At 37.6% G+C, this 18,567-nt stretch overlaps 1 protein-coding gene across 20 annotated transcripts in view; it reads left to right on the forward strand.

Moving 5' to 3' along the window:
- LPP (LIM domain containing preferred translocation partner in lipoma) overlaps nucleotides 1-18,567 on the forward strand; it is a 650,163-nt gene that overhangs the window by 515,513 nt on the left and 116,083 nt on the right. For all 20 annotated transcript variants that reach the window (XM_019752112.2, XM_019752114.2, XM_019752115.2 and 17 more), the window contains one exon: nucleotides 17,277-17,446. In XM_019752112.2, coding sequence (XP_019607671.2) covers nucleotides 17,277-17,446 — 170 coding nt within the window. The remainder of the gene's footprint in view (nucleotides 1-17,276; nucleotides 17,447-18,567) is intronic.

The following is an 18,567-nucleotide window of genomic DNA, read 5'->3' on the forward strand; positions in this document are numbered from 1 at the left end:
ATTCCTGTGTTTATTTGATAATAACAGTTTGACTGACAACAGTGCCATTTTATAATAACCTTTAAAGTTGCTTCTCAGGTCTTCTGTCTCACATTTTATGAAGGTAAATGATCAATGACTATCGTTCAGTGACCATCATTGGCTTGAGTTTGTTGATACCAAAGAGTTGAAAAAATGTTTGCCTTTTGCTTCTCAGGCAGAATAGCCACAGAAATCAGCAGTGTCCACCCGAGGGCAAAATATAACCCCATGTACTAATAGACTCTGTAAGGCAATTTCCTCCAGGTTATCAATATGAGAGCTAATGTGGGCATTAACAGACACATGAAGCCAATTACTCTGTTGCTATAGTTTACTAAATGTTACTTTTGCAATAGGGACTATGTAGCCTAATGGATTCTGAACTTTAATTTTCTCAGGGTAATAACAATGAGTAAGTGGATCCACCTGTGAACTGAAGAATAAACTTTTGCATTGTAGGTCTACAAGAAAAATGTAATATGTTTTACGCTTTGCTACATTCATATTTTCTATTACAGCATACCTATCCAAGCCCAATATCTGACATTAATTTTAATAAAGAGAAATTACATTTAATTGTGTCTCTATCTTTTCACATTAATCCATTATGAATATTTTATTCCACAGAGTTAGAAAAATTACTCTCATTTATTAGTGAAGGACATTCCTTTATAAGGAGTGCTTTATACTTTAAGACCTCATAACTTACTTTAAATATTTCAGGCACGATAAATGATAAGAAATGAAAAATAAGCCTGAATTCATAGGGTAAGAACCATTTAGAAGTCTTTTTTCTTCAGATTGTGATTGTACAGTTAAACTTATTTGATGTGCTCAGCAGGTTGTAAAATTCATATCTTTCTGTAGTGATCCATGAGAGTGACTTCATAATGAAACACTTTTAAATTTGATTCTTGTGAGTTGCAAAATGATTATCATCTTTCCCCCACCAGGAAAAAAAAAAAATGTGTGTGGGTTTTCTTGTTTGTGAAACATCAAAAACCAAGTACTAATTCTGATCTCTTGACAAAATGTAAAATCTCTCTGTTGATCCTCTGCCTCTTCCTAGTTTCCATGACTGTGCACAATTTTTTTTTTTTTTTTTTTAGCAAATAAGCAGATTTGAGGCAAAACATTAATTTGTTTGATAAAATATATACAAATGTCCTTCTGGAAGAGCAAATAAATAAAAAGGCAATAGTATGTTTCACTGGAATACACTATCAAAAAAAGTCAAAACACTAGTTTTTAATATCATAATAGAACAAATGAGTAAAAGAAGCATGGTGTTTTCCTGAATATGTTATTTAAACTAAAACCTTGAAATTTTATGGCAAAATTTTATGGAGAAAAATACAGTAGAACCTTATTTAATTAATTTGGGTCCAGTGAGCTAATCAGAATGCACTTTGAATTGGGGAATCCCAGTTGAGAGAACAGATTACATAATGTAATTTAAATATATTTTTCTTTATGTCTGTTCTTCTGCCAGTACCCCACTGTCTTAATCACTATAGCTTTAGAGCAGATATTGATATTAAGTAATGTAAGTCCTTCAACTTTGTTCTTCATTTCAAAATTGTTTGGCATATTCTGCATTCTTTGCATGTACATACAAATCTTAAAATTAGTTTGGCATTTTATACCAATAAAATCTGGTAGGATTTATGCTCGATAAATCAATTTGAGGAGAAATGACACTTCTAACAATATTGTCTTTCAATACATGAACATGGAATACACCCCCTCTTATTTAGATCTTATTTAATTTTCTCAGCAATGTTTTCATGGTCCTCATTGTAAACGTCTTACACATATTTTGGATCATAGATCTAAATGTAAAAGCCAAACTATAAAACTTTTACTAGAAAATACTTATGACATTGGGGGTAGCAAATATTTTCAAGAGATGATACAAAAACAAACAAACAAACAAACAAACAAAAAACCACAAGCCAAAAAAGGGAAAAAGAAACAAGATAAATTGGATTTCATAAAAATTGTGAAACTTCGCTTTTCAAAACACAGCATTTAAAAAAAATTAAATGACATATCCTGGGAGAAAATAAGTGCAGTGTATATGTATCTGACAAAGGGCTTGTGTCCTGAATATAAAAAGAACTCCTAGAATTTGAGAGGAGTAGAAAGTAGGCAAAATTAAAAAGTAGGCAAAATGTTTGAACAGACACTTCTCAAATTAAGTACACAAACAACCAATAAGCAACTGAAAAATGCTCTAACGCTATAGTCTTCAGCAAAATACAAATTATAATTCCATTAGGTACCTCTACACATGCTTAGAATTGGTAAGATTTCAGAGAATGACATCACCGAGTGGTAACTAGAAGGAGCAGCAACTAGAATTCTTTTAACTGCTAGTGAGGATGTAAAATGGTTCAACTACTTTGGAAAACAGTAGTGTCTTAAAAAGTTAAACACATATTTACCATATGGTTCATCATTCTCCTCCCATATAGTGACCCAAGGGAAATGAAAACTTTTGTCTACACACAGATTTGTACACAGAAGTTCCTAGCAGCTTAATTGCAATAACCAAAAGCTAGAAACAACTCAAATGCCCATCAACAGGTGAAAGGATATATTATGCTATATTTTTACAATGGAATGCTACACATCAGTAACAAGGAAATGAACCACTAGTAAGTACAGCAACATGGGAAAACATCACAAACATTATGCTGAGTAAAAGGAGCCAGAATACTGCATACTATACTTTCTAGTTTTCTAAAATACTAGAAAAGGCAAATTTAACCTATAGTGACAGAAAACAATCAATGGTTTTCTGAGGCTGGGGGATAGGTTTGACACTAATGGGGCACAAGGGAACTCTTTTTGGGTAAAGAGAATATTCTAGAACTTGATCACGGTGGTAGTTACAAGGGCCTACGAATTTCTTAAAATTTATCAAAATGTACACTTAAAATGGGTTTATTTATTTTAGGTAAATTATATCTCAATAAAGTTTATTTTAATAAATAAACAACAAAAGCATTTTCATCATTTAAAAAAATATATGGCCGGGGCATATTTGAGTGAGGGCTTGGCAGCCATTGTCTGACATGAGTTATAACGAATAAAGCTATAACGGGACCTCTGCAATTTCCAGTTTGGGTTTCTTTAAAGGAGAACAAGAACTTAAAGATATTTGTGAAACAAAGTGAGTGCAGTACACTTCTCGATTTTTAAGTTTTGTCCCTAATATTTTAAAGTTGCTTATCCACACCTAATTGAACAGCGTCTCTTCTTTTTTTCCTAAGTGAAATGCTTTTAATAGAACTTTTCCAAAGCATTCTATTTAGATGTGATTTTTAAAATTAAAATATTTTTATTCTTTTTTATTAATTTACATAATAGTTAATTAAATAATTACAATAGCAAGTTCAAGTGGTGTGAGTTGAGTTAGGATCCAATACAACTGACTTTGGTAGCAGTTTGGAGCAGGAGTCAGGCTGTTGCTCAAGGCAGTGTTGGTTTTGCACAGACACATGACTGAGGGCCACTCGGATGGAAACTGAGGATTCCTAGTTTGACACACGGTGTCTGACATTTAACGAGCACCCTGTATCTGTTTAATTTGGATCTTTACCCTCTACATTATTTTATTCATCACCAGTCTTAAGGACTGGTAGTTAGGTGTTTAATAAATGTTCAATAGAATTATTTTAAATCATACAGGGAATTGCATGATTTATTCCTCTTTATTTATGAATTTTTGGCAATTCTATATTGAAAGTTGCATTTGAAATATGAATTCCATGAGGATGTATCTGTCTTACTGCTGTATCTGCTGTGTTGGCCCACAGTAGGTACTCAGTGAACATTTTGTGAAAGTATAACTTTAATACCCTGTTTCCCTGAAACTAAGACCTAGCTGGACCATCAGTTCTAATGCATCTTTTGGAGCAAAAATTAATATAAGACCCGGTCTTATATTATATTAAAATAAGATTGGGTCTATATTATATTATATTATATTATATTATATTATATTATATTATACCTGGTCTTATATTAAAATAAGACTGGGTATTATGTTATATATCATATTATATTATAGGATCCGGTCTTATATTATATTAATATATTAATATATTGTAATACATTATTAATGTATTAATATAGTAGTATATTATTATATTATATTTTTGCTCCAAAAGACTCATCAGAGCTGATGGTCCAGCTAGGTCTTATTTTCAGGGAAACATGGTGAGTCTTCTATCTTGTCAGGAGTCTTAAACAGGAATGGGTCTGAAACTGATCTCTAATACCTGTTTCAAACTTTTAAGTTGGTAAATTTCTTGTTCAAACACTTTTTAAGTCAGTAAATTCCTGAAAAATTATTCTGAATAAGTTGATGGTATAACAGTGAAACTGATAAAAGGGACTCTCGTCAATCACCACTCTCCTCCACTCTTCTTCCTACTTTAAGGACCCAATATAGCTGAATCCCCAGAACTCTTAAGGTTCATTGGAGAACACTTCAAAAGTCTCTAATGCTGGGTCATACTTTAATTTACAAAAGAGTGGTCTGAAGCCCATGTTGGTTAAATAACCTTTCTAAGGCCACAGGGCTATATATGGTAAAGGCAACATACAACTTCATGTCTTCTGACTCTTAACCCCCATTGTTTTTTCAACTACTCTCTGTTCCAATTTTGCTATATCCCATGGATAATATCTGCATTTAAAGTTTTTTTCTTTAATAGAGATCTTCCCTTTCCTTGAATATACACCATCACTCTCAGTTCTACCACCTTTAACAAGCTAAATTATTCCTTGGTGTTTACACATTTCACGTATTTATAGACCATCATCATGGCACTCCTTAGTCATCCTCCAGCCTCGTTATGTGTACATATATATCTCCTTTAATCTTTCTGTACAACTATGTCTCTAGTCTCTTCATCATTTGTACAGTTCTTCTCTGTAGTGCCTAGAAGAGAACAGTTTGAGTATGTTCCAGATGGGAAAAAATAACCCCAACATGTTGTAACAGGGGGGAGAAAAACGTACTGACTAGATGAAAGGAACAATCTACAGGTTAATTAGTAGTATGGCCACAAATATGTGCACAATTTTGTTTCAGAAATAAAGCAAGCTGTATTTGTTGTAACTATCTCTTCTTTGAACTTAACAGAATGCTGATAATACCAAGCTGTGTTTACAGTCCAGATTTTTGCTAAAGACCTTCAACTTTGCATTCCCCCTGTGTGCTATCTCTTGCCCAAGACAGAACTACAAATAAAAGCACGTAGCAGAAGCTGATGCAAGAGCCCATTACTTAGCTTATCTGTTTTTCTGCAGTTTCTGTGGATTTACATGGTTGCTGGAAGTTCCCTGTAAGTCGTAGGAAGGGAGAGCCCTTGACTTATCTCACTGATTATTAAGCACATAGGTATTAGTCATCGTGTAAAAATTAAATGTGTTTACCAAATATGATAATCTAATAGTGGAAATGACATTAGTACAAGAGGAATTGCCCAGAACTCCTCTGCTGACATAAATAGAACATGCTTATAACCCGGTTTTCTTATGACTTTTATTTCTTAACTTTTATAGTGTTTCCACAAATTTGAAGTCTTGAAGGGCTATCCAAAGATCACCATTGAGCAGATTCTCCTTACTCTCAAATAGCCTTAATCTAACTTCAATTTGCCTGTTCATTTTATCTCAGAATGAAAAATTGAAGGTGCTTAGAAAAACACTTCACTAAGTGTATTCATTTTATAGAAGGAGATAGAAAGTACATGTCCAGCCCAGGTACATGGCTTCTTATGGAATTGCTCCATTTTCCAAACTCGCATATGATTCAGAAAGTGTTCCTTCAATCCCAACCAAATCCTGCCTGTAGTAAGTTCTTGTGCCTGCCATCTGCCGCTCTCTCGTGATCTCACAGGGCTATAAGCTCCCACAAGGTAGAAATATGATTACTTGCTGTGTTCTTATTATAAAACATTGTGCTGTACTTCAGAAATAATGATAGCTAGTGGAGTTTATTAGAATGAAATTTAATTTTTTCTTCTCTTAAACCCAGTGAATTCTGCTAACTGGGAGGTGGCAAAGAAAAGTGACTACTTCCTCTACACACAAAGCAAGATTGTGAAGGGACTTATTCTCTGAATGAAAGGGAAGAGGGGAAAAGTAGGTAGCTTCTCATGTTTTATTCAGATGTTAACAAAGAAAATTGAGAAGTGTGTTTCCTTAAAATTGACACCATTTTTAATCCAAACATTCTGGTAAGTGATAGCAGATGATTGTGCAAGCTTCTTGAGAGGAAGAGGAATTTTTCCAGGAGCATGGTCCCAGTGGGAAGTATTGCCTAAAAGTAATACACCAGTCGCTTTCAATCATGCATATTTTTACATACTGTGTGCATACATATGTGTATTAATAACTGTTCCCAAGACGTCACTTTATCGCTCAGAGAGCTCAGTGTTGCTATGCAAGTGCCGGAAGAATCAGTTGCAAACTGCAATTTAGCAATGAGGATTTTACAGACACACAAGGGTGGAGGTGGCCTGGGGTTTAAGGCTCTGTGCCTGGGTCTCCCTCTGAGGTCTGATGTAGCATCGTATGTCAAATATTGATGTTATCCATCTACCCACTCCACTGAGACGATAAATGGCACTGCTGGCATTTCCCAGAAGCTTAGATCCTCAAAATATATCCACTCATATCCAGTACTGCATTCCATCTTGTGGATTTTGCATAGGAATTTTTCAGAATGTGATCTGGGGATGGAAGCCCCAGATATATAAGTACCTTCTGCTCTATTGTGCATGTGAATTATATTAATATGCCTAATAAGTTTATTTTAGTGATATATCTCAATTCCTTATATTTTATTGTCGCGTGTGTGTGTGTGTGTGTGTGTGTGTGTGTGTGTGTGTATATTCCTTCCAATAACACTTTGAGTCACCTAGGGCTGGGATTACTATTGAGGTACCTAGTACTGGCTTAGATAGATGAAGTAACTTGTCCAAAGTCACAGATCATATATATGGTAGAGGTGGGATAGAACCCAGTTCTTCAAACCAAAATCTATGTCTTATTCCAATAGAGTGGTTTTCACTCTTTAAAAAAATAAATAAAATAAAACCAGAAACCTTCTACCAAGTGAATATTAAGCACAATTCAAATGTACAAAACATAGCAATTCAGACCAGCTATGGTCAAACAGGGACCAGAGCCTGGCCTGCTCTGTCCCTGAGGTACCGCTGAGAAACCCACCACCCCATATCCTGCTGCACGGTGGGATTATTAGAGATAGCACACAGGGGCAATGCAAAGTTGAAGGTCTTTAGCAAAAATCGGGACTGTCAACACAGCTTGGTATTGTCAGCATTCCTTTGATTTTCAGAACTCACAGATGTGCAAATGCAGAACATGCCACGGTGTTTCAGACAGAAATGGGATAGTTGTGCTGCTTCCGATGGTAATGGAGTTAACTTTGTTCTGGAATCATGTGGGAGTCATCCTCGTAGACTGCAGTGTTCCACACAATACTCCCATTTACAGTGAAATTTTACCTTCTGTGGAGGGAGAACTTCTCATGCTCAGGCAACAGTGCCTACTAGTGGGAAGAAACTAAACTCGAGGTGGCACACCTGGGAGATGGTTTTATGCAGCTGAAGAGCACTACCCTGAGAGCCTGAAGGCCTGGATCCAAGCCTTGTCTGCTGTCGGCTTGCTAGGGAACCTTCATCACTGCCTCTCTCTGAGCCGTTGCTTTTGCATCTTTCAATGAGGTTTGACTGGCTGCTTTCTAAGTTCTCCACATACTCTTACATTCTAGGACTTTTTAAATCCTTTTAACAATGCATTATGGGCATTTCAGCACTAAGTAGAAAAATCAAAACCCAAGTAAGACTCATTGGCTTCCCTTGGACATAGTGTCAGGTGAAAATACCACCCATCTCTGGGTCCAGTGCCAGGTGTACAGGTAATATGGTCCAGCTCAAAGACCACGAGTCGTGGGGCCAGTTGAGCTGACCTTGAATTCCAACTCTACCGTCTACCTCTCAAGTCACAAGGTTATTCCTTGGTTAACTTATTTGTTTAAAAAGGAGAATTGTCTTATCCAGCTTTTGGTTATTGTAAGAATCAAATTAGAATATGGAAATTATGTTCTATGTGAACTTGCAGGATTACTCTCAGTCTCCATGTATCAGAAATGTAAAGGAAGTAATGTTAGCTATGATTTTCCTGTTGCTCTTTTTGGTAGCATCAGGTGAGGAACTGTGTATAGTATTATAAAGCACTGTATAAACAGAAAGAGTACTTGTTAACATCATAAGGAGAAAATCATGGCTACTGTTGGGCACTGAAATACAATAACTTTAGACACATCCTCTTGAGTTACCTCAATGTTAGGTTTGCTACTAAATAACCAGAATACATTTGGAGATTTCCCACCAAAAAAACTGAAAATAACTGGGCACATTTAAAGTTTTTTTCAGTTTTGAGTGGAGCTTGAGGAAAAACACAAATTCCCATGAGAGACACCATACAGCAGATTCAAATCATAAGTCAAAAATAATCATTGCAGTAACAGTGGTAACTCCACTTGTAGATATTCATTTTTTTTTACTGTTAACAGATCAATCACAAAGTAAATTTTAAATATAGAAGAAGAACTTAAAAATTAAGAGTGGGAATATGAAAATGTTCGTGTGTAAAAATTAACTTGAAGAGAAATCTTCCTCTAGCCAAAATGAATACCAATATTTCTGTCAGGGATGTTATAAGGTTTACACAAGCTTGCTGCCAGACCGGATGTTTTTAGGAATTTTGGAGTTCTAAAGTAATAAACCAGGTTAGGGGAGGACAGAGCTCTAAAGCCAGACTGTCTGGGCCCTAATTCCAACATCAATATTTAACTCTGTAGCCTTGGGCAAGTTACTGAATCTCTCTAGGCTGCCATTTCTTCAACTAGACTAGAGACAATGATGGGGCCTACTTCATGGGGTTGTTTGAAGGATTGCATGAGATAATACATTCAAAAATGGAATGCTTGCCACATAATATGTGCTGAAGAAATACTGATGGTTATCAGCTCTCTAGGATCCACACATTTTGTCAGGTTTGGGATTGAATTTCTAGCACGAAATTCTGTGAGTAGCATATTGGTAAATAGAAACCTTACATAACTGCCTCATAGAGGCAGCTGCCTTTATGATTCCACAGTGACTATCATTTTTAGAAGACGGTCCAGAGTGTATATACCTCTGGTCTGAGTCATAAGGAGCTCTTCACGTTGAACTTTTCCTACATCTCCTGTAGTTGGAGGGAGAAAAAGAAGGACCTGCACTAGGTATTTTGTAGCCCTTACCCTCATTGACCTTCATGGCCAGGTGGTCAAGGCTGTCGTTGTCATCTCCTTGTTATAGAGGCTGAGGAAAGTTCCCGCTGGGCATGGAACTGGACACAGAATAGAAGCACAGGAAGGGTGTTTGCTGAGGGGTTGACAGAACGGCTGGATAGTTGGCTCGATGGGACCACCTGTCCCTCCAGGGAGTCGACTTAGTTGCATGTTTTAAAAACTAAGGACCTCGGGCTCAGAGGTCCTGAAAACTTGTCGAGGCTCCCATAGCTAGTGAGGAACACCCCCAGTTCTGTCTGATTGCCTTTACATCATGTTATGTGTAACTTTGTTTAAAGGGTACCATGTATTATAGCCAAAACATGCAAAGCTACGTCGTGTTTTGTTCTGCTTTTCTTTTGCATTTGTTCTTGTTGTCTGGTTTTGGGTTTTGCTTTTCCTGCTTTTCCAGAGAATAGAGGTTGTCTTGAGAAAGGGGTTGTCCTGACTACAGTGCATGTTAATTAATTTAGTGAAGAATGGAACCAGGTTACATGGTCTCAACAAAGTGCAGTTTTCTAGGATGTAGCTCACAGGGCAAGGGCTTTTGGTCCTAGCCGTCATTGCTTTCAAAGAATATTCCAGTACACACTGTCCTCTGTGGAACACATAAACGCACAGTTCCCTTCAGAGCAGTGGGTCAGAGCAATGGTTCTCAAACCCTCTGCGCATTAACCCCGCTATTTCAGGGCCCCACCAAATAAATCCGAATCTCTGCAAGTGGCTCATGGGCATCAGTATTTTTGAAAGTTTTCCTGGTGGGAAGCCAGACTCTGAAGTTCAGCCCTTTAAGATCTCCTCTAAAGGACCCTCACCTCTACTGACTTCCCCACCTGGAGCAGACCTGACATTGGCCAGGCGCTCCTGAGACTAGGGGTCTGGAGAAATGATGCTGTGCTGGCTCGTCTGCTTTCCCTGGGAGTGGGATGGGCCCCACTCGTAAACAATGCTAAAAACCTCAGCGTTGTGACTGAATAATAAAATGTATTCACAAGAAAACACGTGCTGAATAAGAAGATGGGCTTTAGAAGTCTGACCTGGTTCTAATCCCAGTCTCACCTCATTCTACCTTTGAAACCTTGGCCAAGTGACTTAAACTCAAATTTCTTATCTATCAAATAAGTATCGATAAAGGTTGCTGAGGCTAAATGAGAGCATGTATGTGCAGTGCTTAGGGCAGTGCCTGGTACAGAGAAAAAAAGCACAGTAATTTCCTTTTATCTTTTTGCAACACTTTTTCCAATGCAGTATATTTAAATTAGTGAAATATACTTGCTTTTAGCAACCTGTGTGGGACTCCCCCTCCATTTCACCTACTTACCTGAAGGTCCAACCTAAGCAAATATGTATCTGTAAATGAATCACCTCATGGTTAGACTTCATAATAACTTCCTTTTATCAACAGGTAACTCAGCCTTCACTCTATCACATAAGGTTTGTTGCCCAGGCCTTTGTTTACCCGTTCCTGAGCTGTTCTCGCTGACGATTTGGGGGTTTCTTTGTTTTGTTGTCACCCTACCTTAATTTCTTATTTTGCACTTAAAATATTTTTTATTTTGTTTCTTATCTGTCAATGAAATGAGAGACAATAAATTGTTTCTCAATGACCATGTTTCACGTGTCTACCACTGGTCCTAGCACAGTCACTGCTCCTTTTCCTGTCTGCATATGTATGAGAGAGAGAGAGAGAGAGAGAGAGAGAGAGAGAGAGAGAGAGAGCTGTATAGGGAAGAGAAGGAGAGAGGGAAACAGCTGTCTGCCCCCTCCTTCAGCCTGCCATCCATGTACCCATTGAATCTTCAAGCATTTCTGCAAGGGCCACCTAAGCAATAACATAGGAAGTAGTATAATACAGTTGTGTATACACAAGCAGAGTGATAGAACTGAATGTGTTCTGCAGTCCCACTCTTAAAATCTGATAAGGGTTCCAGTATGCACAGAGCTCAGTAGCACTAACCATAGGAGACTGAATATTGCTACATTACTTAAATGCAGAGTCCAAGAGAAATAGCAATACATAAATTTGATGTATGATGTAATATGTGATAGCACACCTCTAATGGCTGCCAGTTGACATTCTTTGTAGATTCTGTATGGTCTACGGCTATACAGCCATGCCACATGAGAAATTAATTTGTGACACAAAAGAAGCCTGTGCCATAAGAGTGCTTATAATTAGGTGAACTACTTTCTCTGACTCAGTGCTAGCAAAATAGTTTGTGAGAAAACTTAGTGGATTCTGTTCATGTAGTTATCAAAGGGTGGAAAGCCACGGAAAACTCTTCAAACTAAGACATAAGGGAGATTACTCTTGTTGATGAACGCAACACATATTGTGATGCCACAGAACAAAAAAATTGTTTCCAGCCAACTCATTGTTACCAGTCTGCCCCAAACTGTTTTGCATGCAGATGAAACCTGTTTGGGTGATACTTGTCAGCTGTTTTCCTGACAAGCAGTACAGAAATAGACACCCCGTGGAACAGTGGCTCAAACTGACTGAATGTTAGAGTCACCAGACAGGCTTTTAAAACTTCCATCCTAGGACATCCCACCTCAGACTAATGAAATCAGAATCTCTGGATCAGGGACCCAAAGAACAGTATTTTTTTTTTTTTTAAGTTTCCCAGATGATTACAACATACCAGCAAGACTGAGAATCACTGTCCTAGAACTTAAGAGGTTTAAATAACAGGTTGTCTGTTACTACGTGGATTGATGCCGCAGGGTTCCATAAAATAAAAGCTTTGGTGATTAGAAAATTCCACCTGTCTAGATAGAACCTTCAGTGAATGTGATATGGTCCTGTCACATATAGAATGCAAACTTGTTCTATCATATTTTTGTGCCTTTAGTGGAGGATGATTTCTGAATCAGCTTAATGGAGGCTCTGCTTTAAGATCATAACTCCAGTGGCCATATATAGAATAAATTGTTTCTAGGAAAACTATCGTCATTTCACTACCTTGATATAACCTTATTGATTCAATTTTTGGGACAGGACTTTGTTCAGAATATATTTTAGAAGGTGTTTAATGAGAAAGCTGATATATTGTACAATTGGCATATAGAGTTTCAATTCTTTATAATAGTTAAAGACAGAATATTAATTTTGCTTGTGCCTAAAATTTCTATTATAAGTCAAGCAAGGAGGACATGAAGACAAATGTGACCTGGCTTGATGTCTACATAAATTTGCTATTTTACTTTTGATGTTGAATAAAATTCAAGTTTCAGAGCATGTCATCAGGGGATCACTATGACACCAACCCTCAAAATTGCTATGGACATTTTCGGTCCCACCTCAAAAACAAGCAGTGTTTGCGAAAGAGAGCCTATGGCCTCTTGTATTAATGATGTACTGATCCCAGGAAAAAAAAAATTTAAATAAAATTTTATTTTCACATTATGAGGGAAAGAAATTCCCATTACAAAAAGAGGAAACTGGACTCATTAAATATGAAAATCCATGTTCCACTACTCCACCTCCACTGTTCAACATGTTGGTTTGCCTGCAATGTCACTGTCTACTTATGCCATTCCTAAAAAGGACTTGTTCAAAAACTGTGTGACCTTCCAGACTTAGCTCAAGTACTAAGACTTTCATAACAACTTCCCATTTGCACGAGGAAATAAATCAGAGAGAGCGAAAACAACCAGGAAGCCATTGCAATGGCCCATGAAAGATAAGCCCAATTTAGGCAGTAGGCATGTGATGAGAAGGAAGCGTTTCAGAGATGTTCCAGAGGTTGCTGTAGTTGGAGGAATGAGCAGGGATAAGGGACGAGAAGAATTTATGACTGTCTCTCCACAGTCCCTAGAGAAAACAACATATAGAAAAAGCAATAATATAAAAACAAGTTTTCCTGTTTTGTTCTTTTTATTATTATTGGTTCAGGTGTCTTAATTCACTGGCAAATTCCTGCCCAGGCTGTTTGATCCTCTGTTGTTGCATTTTTTAAGTTAATGTGTTAAGCCTTGCCAACAAGCTCCTCATACCAGCCTTGGGTCTGAACTTGACCCTGGATTCTTACCGGCCCCTAATCAACGATGTTTCCTTCATACTCTGATGCCTTCAAGTCCGGTACCCTTCCCTTGGTTGTTCTCGTTTTAAAATGCTGAGCTACTTGTCTAAAAGAAGGGCATTAGTAGACTGTGGTATGCTTTCAGTGATGTGGAGCATAAGCCCCTGTAGAGGCAAGGATGCACTATGCTTGAGTAACTTTCTTTCCATTCTGAATGCCTCCCTAAAAAGCAGTTTGTATAAGTTTCCGTTAATGTGAAAAGGGAACATTCGGGCACCTTTCGTGTCCCGCTGATGTGTAGAGCTATTTTTAATTTTTGTTCTTTGCTCTTTTTCTGCGCTTGTGATTTTAAAGGTGCCAGACTGACTGCCCTCGAGCCTAGTGTCCCAATTCCTCCCAAGAATAGGAAAAATATGGGAGGCAGGAGAGCTGGTCATGTCTGGGTCCATCCAGCATATTAGTTTGACCCACTCTGGAACAATATTCTCCCAAATATAAAGGAGAAGATTGTTCCTAATGAATACAGTTCATCTGCTTTCAGTGCTGAGAAGACAAAGCCTTGTTGTGCCAGCACCAAATCATGGCAGGATTTTGGATCCAGTAAGCCCCGCCACCCATTCCCTCTTTGGAAAAACTAAGATCTTTTTCTTTTTTTTCCTCTTTCATACCCACCTGTCAAAATTCCGTCCTTTAAGGTTGGGCTCAAATACTTCTTTCTCCACAAAACTTTTCCTGAGCCTTCTCAGATGTTATTTTTCCTTCCACATTTCCATTGCACTTTCTCATGTGACACTTTGTCACGTGATTGTGGAATGTGTATAGTCTCATAATGACTGTAAAAGGTACTGATATTGTCTAATCCATTTCTGTATGTCATACAGACACAGAATATAGTACTGTGCAAAGAGTAGAAACCTGGAGAATGCCTGTTGAATGGAATGAGAAATCCAGCGCTAATCTTTTCATTTGACCTTTAGGGCTCTGCTCTGATCTTTCCGTCTAATCAGTGATTGAAATATCTCCCCAGTCCTCATGGGTAGCTCTCAAACTCTCCATGAGCCCTGTGGGCTCAGACTCTTAGATTCCAGATGTTACATTTTGGGCAGCCTGATCTGAATCATAACTGCTACTTCTATCTGCTTTGTAGACCCGCATGGCCAACGGGCAAAAGCATTTGGGCAAAACGGTGTTTTTCCCTAAGTGTGGTCCGCATATCATGTTAGTCCCTGGTGGACTATCAGAGTCCAGTTTTGTGTCTAGAAAGGGAAAGAGTAATAATTACAATTAATTTTGTTGACCTGTATTTAACAAATTTAAAATTTGTTAAGTTTGAAATTTGAAAATAAAAATTTTCACAGGAATCCAACGTACTCTTAATAATCATCACATTCTTAAAGATTGCACATGTGCCACAGAGCCTGTCTGTTGAAAGGTGTCAGCTAATCAACATTCAGTAACAGTGCCATTCCACTCAGAGTATTTTGATGTCACATTATGATGTATTTTTTCTGCTGCTGCTAACTCTACATTTTTCATTATTACTATTGTATTGCATTATTTCTTCAGTGCAGCAAAAATAGATCATGATTTCAATATGATTCAGTGGAGGTGGAAAAAATAGTAATAAAGATAATACCATAAATACTACTTCAGATTAATATTACAAATGTAAATTTTAATGAACTACATTCCAGTATAAATATTGGAAGTGATTCTGTATATGCTGGGATGATGAATGTGACGATTTTTGCACAGGCAGTTAAAAGAGAAAAGTTTGAATACTAAATATGATGATGACTCTCCAAACATTAGACTTTATGGGTCGGTGACCCATTTACCTGTAATCCCCAGTATGTTTTCTATAATGAAATGTTGTCGGATAGTGGCATGAAGCTCTCAGAATTTTAGCATCATTTTCAAACATAGCACAGTGAACTTTCTAATAAACCAATTAATTTTTTCTGAATAATCACAAAAATAGTGACATATGAAATAACCTCATTTTGTTACTAAGAGCAATGAACATCCAAAATGTTAAAGGCACCTTTCTAAGGTTATACATCTTATAATAAAAACAGGTTACAAGTTAACTCTTGGATAGAAATTTGCAAATCCAACCAGAACGTTTATTACAATTATTATACAAAAGTTTTCATCAAATGTCAAGAACATGATATCAAGGCTTCACAATATATCAGTTACAGTGGAGGCAACTCAGTTTCCAAGAATTTAATTCCTTTTCCGCACTTGATATTTCTTATTCCTTAGGGGCAAAAAATGATGGGTTATACTGTAAAGACATTCAAATCCTTCAGTATAAAGAAATTCTTTCCAGGGACAAATGCAAGCACAGAGGATTAGAAATAATATTTGCCTCTTTTCTCCCAAGTTGAAACATTTAGCCCTCCTATTTTTAGGTGTGAAATGGTTGTTGGTCCAATGTAATGGAGTGCTGAAAACAATCTTCAGTGAGAAATCTCTCTATAATATCAGGTCTACTTTCAATCCTGATGCATAGAACTAGGCAGAGGCAAGATTACATAATGGTTAAGACCATACACACTGAAACTAGACTGCTTGAGTTTGAAGTTAATTAATCATTTTGTGACTCAGTTTCCTTATCTGTATAATAGGGATAATAACACTACCTATCACATAGGTTGTTGTGAATATGAAATGAGTTAATATGTATAGAGCACTGAGAAAATGCCTGAGACATAGGAAGCACTAGGCTTGCTATAGTGTATCTCTAAGAGCCTAGATATTCTTGCTGATATTCCCAGTGACCTGTCATTACTTGTTAAGACTTTTTTTTACCTTAATAGAAATAAAGCATAAGAAAGGAAACTGGATACGGATCTGATCTCTGGCTTAATATTCCCTTGATGGAGTCAGATATAAATACAGATTGCAAACTGCACCATGCTTCTCACTGACATAAATATTTTTCTTAACTTATGTTTTATTGTTATTATTTAAAACTTAATGTGATTTTTAAAAAGCTAAACCTGATGTCCATATGTGGTCCAGATGCCCCACGAATCAGTTTAAGAATACTGAAAATTTGCAGAACTCAGGGCCATGAGGGACTCAAAACCCTACGGTATGTGGAAGTGTTGCAGGATTTAGCCATGTCCAAACTAAGGGCAGACTTGGGGGCGATGCTAACTGAATTGTAATATTTTAGAGTGTCAAATATAAGACGTGAGACTTCTTGCATAAATCCTCAGAACACAGCACTAGAACTATTGGGTTGTATTTAGAGTAAGGAAGCATTCCAGCTCACTATGAGAAAGTACTTTCCAGCAGCCAGAGCTGTCTGGAAATACAAAAGGGACTACCTTTTGATCTGCCCGTCACTGAGAGCTGGATGCAGAGGATTATGACTGGGGCTTTTGTGAAAGCCATTGAAGTTTGAGTTTGGACCCAGTTTCCTCACAGTCTGATTGTACACGTAGACTCTCTAAGGAGCAAGGCTTTCCTAGAAGATGCCTTCCATGCCTCCCCTCCTCAGTCACCTTCTTCTCTAACTTCCATGTGAGTGTAAGAGACAGAGCACTGGCCTTGATGTCAGGAGACTTGAGTTCTACTCTGTCATTTTCTGTGGGATCTTGGGCTGTGATGGTCAACTCCTCAACTGACTCACGTAGGATCCGCATCGTGGTGGCCTTACAGGGGATAGTGGTGGCTATCCCAGTGATCTTTCTTGTGGTGGTGATGGCGATAGTGACGATCTTACTGCTGATGCTAACATTTCAAATCTGCTGGCTTCCCCATGTTGGCTTCTATAGCAGGACTGAAAGTGTTCCTCAGTGTATTCTTAACAGTCAATCCCTTTTATCTTTCAGGCCGCTGTGCTCGCTGTGGGGAAAATGTAGTGGGGGAAGGGACTGGATGCACTGCCATGGATCAGGTCTTCCACGTGGATTGTTTTACTTGCATCGTCTGCAACAACAAGCTCCGAGGGCAGCCCTTCTATGCGGTGGAGAAGAAAGCCTACTGTGAGCCCTGCTACATTGTAAGTTCAGATTTACTCCTCAGGTGCTTTGCAAAGATACCTTCTTTGGTAAAGTGCCAATCACTGCAGATAGAATGTAGACGTCAGATCTTTACTTCACCTCAGACTTCAAAATATGTGTGTTTAAATTGGCATACCTTGTTTTTTTCCATGTGTTCATATGAAGTCAGAAAGGTATGTTGGGCTGGGGCTGCCATTCAGTCAATGGTCTGCTGGGAAAATCATTACCCTGTGACTTTCAAGCATGTGTGTATGAGCTCTCACATTACCTCCTGGAGCATCAGAAGGTCTCCCAAATAGCAGGGTCACACCTCTCGTTTTTAGGTCTCGCCCTGCATTTGAAGTTGGCAGTATTTGTAAAAAAATGTTGTAGGGTCTCTGGACTTATCAATGCTCTTTCAAAACCCTGGGTTTTTGAATTAGCTCTTTTCTACTTGGAATGTTTCTTACCTATCATACCTACCAGGTTTTCAATGATGTAAACGGGGAAACCCTTCATTACAGAGCACCTTAAAGGGAAATGAATATGACTGCTCACTGAGCTAATAATTGTTTTCCTTTTTTAAAGAACACAACAACTGTATTTTAATAACATCATTGGGTGATGAAAAAAACTAATATTCGCTTTTTTTTTTTTACTTTTCTGCCAATCTATTCAAATCTATACATTAAGCTATCTTCTGATAGAGCAATTTAATGAGTGAACATAAACATTTTTTTAATCTAAAGTAAATTTCCTTGCTATCCTTCTGCATGATTTTAATGTGTCTGTTTAACACATGTTAGTGGAAAAAGTAGTGCTTTTTTTGCAAACCCACAAAAGAGCCATGGTATGGTCCTCAGTGCTCAGGCATTGCAGCATAAAAGAAGATTTGGGTGCAAGATATCGGGAGTTATTCATGGCTTTGCAGATCCCCAAGTTTTAAGTTTATTGCGGAAGTTTCTGGCCTTGTTGGCATTTTCCCTTAACCTGAGAGCTCTAACTCATTGCAGCCCTGGAGTCTGTAGCACAGATCTGAAAGTTCTTCAAGATTAAAATCTTGCAGGCTTTAATACTGTTTTGCATTCCTTCAGTTCACTTTCATTTAATTTTCCTCCCCAACGGCAACTTAACAACATAT

This window comes from Rhinolophus sinicus, linkage group LG01 (genome assembly GCF_036562045.2).
Source record: "Rhinolophus sinicus isolate RSC01 linkage group LG01, ASM3656204v1, whole genome shotgun sequence".
Classification (NCBI taxonomy): domain Eukaryota; kingdom Metazoa; phylum Chordata; class Mammalia; order Chiroptera; family Rhinolophidae; genus Rhinolophus; species Rhinolophus sinicus.